Genomic DNA, 9,121 nt, shown 5'->3' on the forward strand with positions numbered 1-9,121 from the left:
GAAATTTCATACTTCAAAAACGCCATTACCTTGATCGAGATGAACTACTCGGAAGCTCTGATACCAATTTGTGAAAATAAAATAAAATAAAAAACACACAGATTTTACGTGAAAACTCTTTCAGGAAAAAAACCACGGGCAAAGGAGAAGAAAATTCACTATGTCGAATTCGAATTTTAATTACAAGAGGAATAGACTATATCTATTTATAGGCTTGTAAAGCCATATTCTAGTAAGATTGAAACACGTTATTCTAATCAATATAAAATAGATGGAGTTTAATAAGGTTTAAAAAACCTTATTCTAAAATAAAATAAAAGAAGTGTAGTTCTATATAGATTTTACTTCTATTTTATTTTACCATTGTATTTTATTTAAATAAGGATTCGGGTCATTTAATTCCAACATATTATATAATTTATAACACAAATATATATAATGTAAACATTAAAAAAAGTTAATTGTCTATGTAAAAAATTTTAATGAATGAAAATATATAGACAATTATTAAATATTAAATTGAAAATAATATAAATATTTTTTAGAAAATTAAAAAATAATAAGGGAAAACTAAAATAAGTTTGGATTAGTTATTTATCAATATAATTAGATCTAAAAGTTTGAGTTAGCCATTTGCAAATATAGTTAGACTTGAGTAAAATTTTAGGCTTATTTTAAGTCAAACCGAGCTTGAGCAAATATAAAATGTATTAATATCATGATTAAACTTGATATAAACCTAGTAATGAACTAGAGATGTTTGGGTGGCCTGAATTCCTATATTCAAAGTGATAGACTGTTGGAGTTAGGTCTCTGGCCACTAGTATGGAGGAGAGATTAAGCAGAGAGAAATTAAGGATGTATGGTGTGTACCAACGATGATTAGCTCCAAGGATGGATGGATGTTTACTTATAATGGTTAGTGTCTACTTTGTGCCGCATGTTGAATGAGAGTTGGTGGTCAAATGTGCGATTGAACCCCATTTTAATGCATCAACAAGTTGTTAATTGAAATGATAGCGCTTTCGTCTTATAATATTAAGAATATAAATTCAAATATTGAAAAATGCACACTTAAAGAACTTAACTTTACCTTAAAACGCTCTCAGCCCATACAAGAACTAATTTCAAACTCAATACGGCTTGGAACATCCTCAAAAAAAAAAAAAAGAACCCCTCATCCTAATGGTTAGATTCTCACATGATTTTTAATGAGTCGTGCAATTAAGCTTGTGGAAAGCTAAGAGATGGCCACATGTTGATCTAGATGCCCGTCTACATTCCTGGACTTGGAAAGTTGAATGATTGGCCTTGTGCTTGGGGTTTGCCAATATCATAATTAAATTTAAATAAATTGAATTGGGATCGATCCACATTTAAAAAATCCCTCTCAAACCAAACCCATGCACATGTTTACTTCAGTGCGCTGGATATCAGATCTGTTCCATCTTTACGGTTTTCCACCTTTCATCTACATATAAACCAATAGGTGGGCTAAGCCATCTTAACCCTCTCTTTCAATTCTCTTATCCTCTCCACCTTTTAAATAATTTTACTTCATTAACCCAGAGTAGGGAGGTATCTAATTCATTTGTGAATTGTAACATAAATTTAGTCATTTTATTACAGTACAGTACAGACAGATGGGTGCATAGACCTTTCTCCTTTATGGTCTTCCAGCTGCCTCGTATTGCGTTAAAATGCAGAATCAAAGTCTTGAAATAAACTTACAAGAGCTATATACAATATCCCCGCATTCAACTTACAGTTTGGTTCTTTCCTCTCTAGTATTAACCAAAAAAAAAAATACTTACGAAGAACAGAATCAAGTAAGGGTATCAATCGACAGCATGGATCGGACAATTAACAAAAGTCAATGCAGTATGTCAAATGTGATCAAACGGCAATCGTAAGAACAATATATATATCATTTCTTTCTCAAAATCAAAACCATGTTAAATATTATAGCACCAAAACTATATTTCAGGATTAGCTTCATGAAAGAACAGAACTGGTAAAGAATGGGACCTCAAGTGGGACTGTTGATAAAGGGCTGAAACCGGATTTCTTCTTCAAGCTCGAGCTCATCAGACCAGGCATCTTAAAGGTTGTATATTTTCTGTTGTCTAAGTAAATCTTAGTTCCAGCTCCTCCTTGGCCTGAAAAGTGGTGCAAATGAGACTGTTACAATTCTAAGCATCAAAGCCCCTACAACTGTTCCGTACCATTTTAGCCCTTTCTAATGCTTATAATACGATATGAAAGTACTTGTATTATCATATGTTCTTTAAATAGTATGGTTGATGGTAATACTTTCTACTCTTCTGCCGTGACCGCCAGTAGCAAGCAAGTGCTCCGAACATACAGCTAGCAATGGCAATAGCGAATGCAGCCCCAATAGGCACCACGACTGCGTTCGTTGAGGTCACCAAATCATCCAGGGTAGCATTTGCCCTATCATCAGCAAGAACGCCCTTTCCTTTGTACAAAGATATAAGTGTATTTCCATAATAACTCATTAAGAACTTGAACACTTCATTCTGGTCCCAATCAATCTGATTGGTTCCTTTATCTTTGGGACCTTGCAAGTGATAACATGAAGGACAAAGTTGCTTTGGAGGCCAAATTATCTTAGGGAACTTTGGATCTCCGGTTTTTAGAGATGCTTCTTCCTTCATTAATCTATCATTAATTTCATTATGAGCACTCCACAACCAAAGGGCAAAATCACGTGATTTCTTGAAAGGACTAGTAACTCTGCAAATCGGACGTTTGCAAATCAGATGAAGTAAACTTGGAGTGCTCAAGAAAAATAACCTGATCTGAAGTCGAAGTTACCTTGAACACATTTCATAAAAATGTTGACGGCACTCCTCACAGATAAAGAAGTTGTGAATAAAATCACATATAGATGTAAACGCAAACTGGCTTTCTCCATCCTCAATCCTCACTGAAAGTGAATGCATCAAAACCCACAATCCACAACTGTAAACAAATACAAGTAATTATTGGCATCTGATCAGATCAATTAGAAGAGAAGGCATCTCTTTTATGATTGACCTTGTGTGTGTAAAATTTTAGAATGGATATCCAATCTAAAACCAGTTGACAATAGGCTCTGGAGAGGGTCTTTTCATATTACGTGCCTAGGTTGTCCCAATTTAACAAATATGAGATTTACTTCACTTCAGCTTCACTACTCCCCCCCATAGCCCTATCACAGATGAGCTAGCAAAGGGGACAAAGCTTGCTTTGACACCATGTTAGATTTTAGAATAGACTATCATAAAACCAATTGGCAATAAGTGGAGAGGTCCTTGTTCTATTTATATGCCTGGGTTGCCCCTGACTCAACAAATGGGGATTAACTATATCTCCAGTTTAATAGTATGGGAGAACGTTTAACAAAGGAAAATAATTTTGATAACATGGTTATCATTCTTTTTGATTGAATCAAGAGTGCCCCTGATTAAATGAGTCAAAAATTTTCGTTCAAAAATGTATGAGCTAAAAATTAAGGATTCCCCATCATTACCTAAAGCCCCTGGTTTCGTTCCTGCTGCCACGACAAAACATCTGCAAAAATGAACATCCAAGTGCAATAAGCAACCAATAAAAAGGAAAACTTCAAATAATATTACCAAAAGAATATTGGACGAAAAACAAAAATGGATAAATATTTTATAGAGCTTAAGCTAGAAGGAAGCAACCAACTGACAATCTCACAGCTGAAAAATATCACAAAAATTGATCCTTTGTAGTAGCTAAACGGAGAGGCATCAAATCAAATGAAATAGGTATAGCCTATGTTGCTCTGACAATTTATTTTTCTTTAAGCATACATGTCTGATACCGCTAGACACATATGCAGACATGGGTATGGGGATACAACCTTCCAAGTACCCTCCAAATACATCAAAAAACTAAGGGGGAAAAAATTAAACACACCCTTGTCCGATGCTCAAGTTTGAGTAACATAGGGAGTAGCAACTACTTATATGGAACTAGCAATCATCAAGTGTAATATTAGAGATTCGAGGTAACAGCAAGCAAGTGAACTAATGCCAGCGATCAAGAAGTTTCATCTAATACAAATAAACGACATTTAGCCCAGCCTACATGATAATATTTGATGTTAACATTTTTCAAATATATGCATGGAAAGAAAATAAAAAACCAACTTTTCCTTTTAGTACCTACCCAGTATCCACGGGGAACTTCCTTTCCACAAATCTGGAAATCATGTAGCACCTCTTTCAGGTTACTGGTGGGAACATCATGTTTATCAGATGACCACATATCTAACGGGCAGAACTCATCAAAGTTCACAAGTACTTCTGCACTTCCTTTTCGGCACCTAATACAAATATACTAATAGCGCAATGAAGGAAACAACATATAAAATGAAACCAAGGTTACAATGAAAAGTAGCATTTTTACCTCTGGGAAGGATGATGAGCGACTAAAAGCTGAAGAAATTTTATAAGTGAAGCTCGAGTTTTTGATTTAATCATCTGCAGGACATCATATTTAGCAACTTTAAGAAGACATGGAGAGAAAACACATTCCTAGCTTCATATACATAAACATACACATTTGAGCATAGAGGAAAAATCTACATTAGAGATCCCTACCTTCTGTTCTAAAATGATGTCAAATGCAGTTGCGGTTGCCTCCTCCACATCATAAATGGCTTGAGCAATCTTTCACAAGCCAAATTACAAAGTTAAAATCCTAAGCAAATTGGAAACCTCAAATACACATTGTTCAAGAAGCAAACTAGAAATGCACAAAAATACCTGTCCAGGATCTGATATATTGGATGGAAGTTGCTCGTTTTCAAACTTTTCATCATCCAAGCCATATGAACTGAAAGGGAGTAATGCATAAAATCACATGACCAAAGCTGATGTAAACGTTTAATAGATAAGTGCAAATCTTTGGCATTAACTTCAGCTGCAGATCAATCAAGCACCCTCTTTTTTACAAGTACATGTGAAAACAGGAACATATTTCCTCGCACTCCAAAACCTCCCCACTACCAATAGCTGTCATACCCCACCTCCAAAAGGTGGTCTAAAGTTCCACAATGATTGCCATTTTCTAGAACTAACATAATAATCGATTCCATCAGGTGTGATAGCAAAAGCATCAACAATCATTTTGCATTTTTTACCAATAAATTATAAGTCTTAACTGTTCAGAAATCGGGCAGAGGTTTGAGTCCCATAAATGCATCCCATACACAAGAATGAATTTTAAAATTAATCTTATATTCTGTTAACTATCAGAACATCCTCCTGCATGTCATGTCATTAGTTATTAAGAAAATTCTTAAATATATAAAATTCTTTTACCAAACGATTATTGAGCAATTCCCAAATGTACCAATACACATAAACAATTTTTGTGGAAAAAACTTAACCTCATTCAGAATTATGGATAGTAAATGCCTCATAATTGCATGTAGTTTACAATTCTATAATTTCAAGAGATCACTAATTCAGACTATAAAGATGTATATCAAATAAGTGGTTGATGAAGATACCTCATACCTGCCTATTTGCTTATTGATCCAATTAAGCAAGAGTTCTGCTGTTCGCCAATTATCAACTTCACGTATTTCACTTTTTTCTTGATTGGGTTTCCAGCCAGTGGAAAACTTTGTAGGAGGACCCCAAAACAGCATAGGATAGTGACTAACAGAAAACTTATCACAAAGACCGGTATTTATCTGTGCTGCCAAAGAAATCAAAGATCCAAATTTACATTAACAAGACAGTTTTTCAACAACTGAAAACACGAGTAAGAAAGAAGTGAATCTCAAAAGGAATGCAATATTTTGTATAGTGGCTACTTAGGAGAACAAGGCTAAATAAGTAAACCAAATTACATGGAATAAAAAGAACAACCATATTACATGGAAACATTCCAACTCTTCAAAACTCATAAAATAATTGAAAACAGAAAACTAATAAAGTGCTACTTCTATTTAATTTCCATATTAACAACTTTACGCTTAACTGGAGAAGGCCAGAAAGCCAGATAACATTTTCAACGGCATCTTAAATTCCAGCATTATGCTAGCCATACAAATATATGCCATTAATGAACAGGGATTTTTAAAAGTACTATTTCTATGAAGCTGCAATTTGAAGGTATTCAGAAGGAAAAATAAATACCTTTAATGCACAGTCAACCCTGGTCATCAATATGATACCAGGATGCACCGCATCAGGTCCATTGAAAAGCCTAGCAACTTTTTCATAGTGGGGCTGCAAAAATCATAAGAAAGTGAAGATATGAAAAACACTGAGTGCAAAATAGACTGCGATATACCTTGTAATTTCTGCAAGCAGGACACCTGAAAAGTAATAATCACAGAAAAGAGAGTCGTTTAACAACTGGCATGAAGCATGCAACTAAACTTTTTAGCTATGTAAAACTTAACCTAGGCAGCATGGCAGTTCTATGGAAACAGGCAAGTTCACTGCATGCAAGCACATGCACTTGTGCATAAAATGTTCCATTTTCATGAGAAAGTAAAAGCTTTTGCAGTTATAAATTACATAAAATTGAGCAAAAACGGAAACTATTAGGAAATAAATTATATTAAGGGTAATTGGATTCTGGATAAGTTCATTACTGAATCAATGCAATACATCAATCTGGCTATGAAATATGAACAACCGTGATCATTCATTGGTTTGCCAACTCATTTCCTATTTGGATGTAAAAAAAATACCCTCATATTTATGTTTATCAGAAAGTGTCAAATTTCGAAACAATTCAGGAAGGTTAGGAGGGGAAATGGCACAAGTTTGTTATAGAAATAAACAAAAAGAACCATTGTTGAATTCTGAAAAGTCATTCCTCATATCTCACGCATTATGATATTTAAGAATACGAACATGAACTTTAAAACACCAATTCTCTATCTAGTATAAAAATGTGAAAAGCCATCCCTCTAATTCTTAAATTCCAGCAATTATATATTATAATACAAATGCATTCAATTATATACAAAGAAAACTGAAAAAGGTTAAAATAACCGACTTTGTTCGGTGAACAAAAAGGGACATTCAATTTCCTACATAGTGATCCATCTAATTCTTAAAATCGAGCAATTATACGTTATAATATGATGCATTCAATTATATGGAAAGGAAACTCGTAAAGATTCAATATATCCATGTCTACAATTTTAAACGTTTATTAACTTAAAAAAAAAAAAGAGCATGGAGTGAAAAAGTGAAAAGAATATAAATTTTGAGTGTACTTAGCAGGAAAGAAAATAGGAGAGATGATCATTTCTATCCTAATGGATAATACCCAATCCTTCCAAATTGGAATGTGATGAGAGAAAATGAGAGCCAGGTGTATGTTAGTTCAAAATTATATATTTTTCAAATATTTTATTTTCTTTTCATGGAAAGAATTCTTTCAAATTTTCCTTTACTATTCCTTTCGTAACACGCACACTTATGGAAAGAAATATTATATTTTCTATCGTTCTATTTTTTCTACTCTTCAATTTCTCATCTTTCCAATTTTCTTTACATCCTAACAGGCAAAATCTTAGGAACCAAACCAAAATCCATTTATAATGAACCTAGCCAAACTGAACCAAACTACAATTGTTTGGATCGGCTTGATTCATCTTTTTCCAAAATTTAAAAAATTGTATTAAATTTTATTTTCCACTAACTTAAAAATAAAATAAAATATTCAATAAAAAATATAATTAGGCTTTGAGTACGTTTTTGTTTTTACTTTCGAAACTAAAACGAACTTAACCGAATAGGTTTAAATTAGTATCTGAACGAAATCGAATGGAACTAATAAAAGCCAAACCAAAACTGTTCCTAACACTACGGTTCAAAATCGGTTTCGGTTTGTTTGTTTGTTTGTTTGCTCATGCTCAGCTGTACCGGTCTTCACCACGACAACCAAATTTCAGGCTAATTTTCAGCATATTAAGTTTTGATCAAGTAAATAAATAAAATAAAATAAAAAATTTCTTCCACAGTCAACACGGTCAACTACAAAGAACTATGAAAATTGAGCATATTCTTCGTTTCTAAAAGCTCAAGATTTAGAACAGTTGGTTAGCTAAGAATGGATGATTACTAAAAAAAGTACTAACCAGTGAGCGAAGAATTCGACTATAGCATAAGTAGCAGGAGTGTCCTTGAGAACTCCATCGAAATTCGTGGCGTTCAGTTCAACGCCATAATCCTTCGGATCACTACCACCGCCGCCGCTGCCAATCTCTCGAAGCACCGTCCTCGATCCCGATTGCAACGACGTCGCTTTTAAGATCCAAAGGTTCAAAATCAGAATCCAATACACATGAGACATCAGAAATAGGGAGAAAAAGAAAACTGAATATGTTTTATGTTTTCTTTCCCTTTTTAGTTTTTAAAGCTTCATCTGAATCGAAATGAAAAGCCCTTTCTTTACGACGTTTTTGACCTTTTTGTAGGATATTAAAATTTTAAAAATATATAAGCTATAAATCTGTTCCACTCCCTCTACTATTATGTCTCTTTAATTTTAATTCCAAATATTTAATCCTCTACTTGCCTTATTTGAAACCTGAAGTCCAATCTAAAGGAGTGTTATCAATTATACTGACAAGTAGAGGGATCAAATTTTTAAAATCAAAAAGTAAAGAGACTAAATTTTAGAAATCCAAAAAGTGTAGGGACTGAGATCATAGTTAGATTCAATATAAAACAAATAAGGAAAGATCTAAGTTGAAGAGTTCGGTGTTTAGGAGACAAGGTAAGGTTGAGCTGAATTAAATTTTTGTAAGTAATTTGTTTTTTTTTTCGTAATTTAATTGCGTTCCTAAAATATATTTTATAAAATTTTAATAATTCAATTAGATACCTTTAATATAGGGATAATATAATTTCTGGCTCTTAAACTTTGTAACTAAGTTCACTTTAGTATTTATACTTTTTTGGTCAACTTTTGTTTTTGAACTTAGCAACTAGATCCATTTTTATCCCTAAACTTAGATTCTGTTAAAATTTAATGATGTTACTAGTGTTATCAGATCAAATGGGCAGAGAACTAATCGATGTAATCCAACAAAGGGGTTGAACCGATTGAC

General features: G+C 33.4%; 1 protein-coding gene across 2 annotated transcripts; it reads right to left on the minus strand.

Moving 5' to 3' along the window:
* Positions 1 to 1,701: 1,701 nt before the first annotated feature.
* Positions 1,702 to 8,600, minus strand: LOC107959937 (sulfhydryl oxidase 2). Of its 2 annotated transcripts, XM_016896108.2 has the most exons (12): positions 8,147 to 8,522; positions 6,340 to 6,364; positions 6,183 to 6,275; positions 5,556 to 5,734; positions 4,800 to 4,869; positions 4,635 to 4,703; positions 4,441 to 4,514; positions 4,201 to 4,357; positions 3,536 to 3,576; positions 2,839 to 2,985; positions 2,314 to 2,757; positions 1,702 to 2,159 (listed from the first exon to the last, which is right to left on the minus strand). In XM_016896108.2, exons 1-12 carry the CDS (start codon positions 8,359 to 8,361, stop codon positions 2,138 to 2,140), a joined length of 1,536 nt encoding a protein of 511 aa, XP_016751597.2. In that variant the 5' UTR covers positions 8,362 to 8,522; the 3' UTR covers positions 1,702 to 2,137. The 2 variants fall into 2 exon arrangements, with proteins under 2 accessions (XP_016751597.2, XP_016751596.2); XM_016896107.2 differs by lacking the exon at positions 1,702 to 2,159 and having other exon boundaries at positions 2,168 to 2,757; positions 8,147 to 8,600.
* Positions 8,601 to 9,121: the final 521 nt, after the last annotated feature.

Source organism: Gossypium hirsutum, chromosome A05 (genome assembly GCF_007990345.1).
Source record: "Gossypium hirsutum isolate 1008001.06 chromosome A05, Gossypium_hirsutum_v2.1, whole genome shotgun sequence".
In the NCBI taxonomy this organism is placed as follows: Eukaryota; Viridiplantae; Streptophyta; class Magnoliopsida; order Malvales; family Malvaceae; genus Gossypium; species Gossypium hirsutum.

What these genes read in the sequence shown, in the direction of transcription:
- LOC107959937 (XM_016896107.2), bottom strand. Translation starts at nt 8,361, where the DNA reads ATGTCTCATGTGTATTGGATTCTGATTTTGAACCTTTGGATCTTAAAA. An exon ending in GTCGAATTCTTCGCTCACTG is followed by an intron (nt 6,365 to 8,146) that starts GTTAGTACTTTT and finishes ATTACTTTTCAG; the next exon opens with GTGTCCTGCTTGCAGAAATT. An exon ending in ATCAATAAGCAAATAGGCAG is followed by an intron (nt 4,870 to 5,555) that starts GTATGAGGTATC and finishes ACTCCCTTTCAG; the next exon opens with TTCATATGGCTTGGATGATG.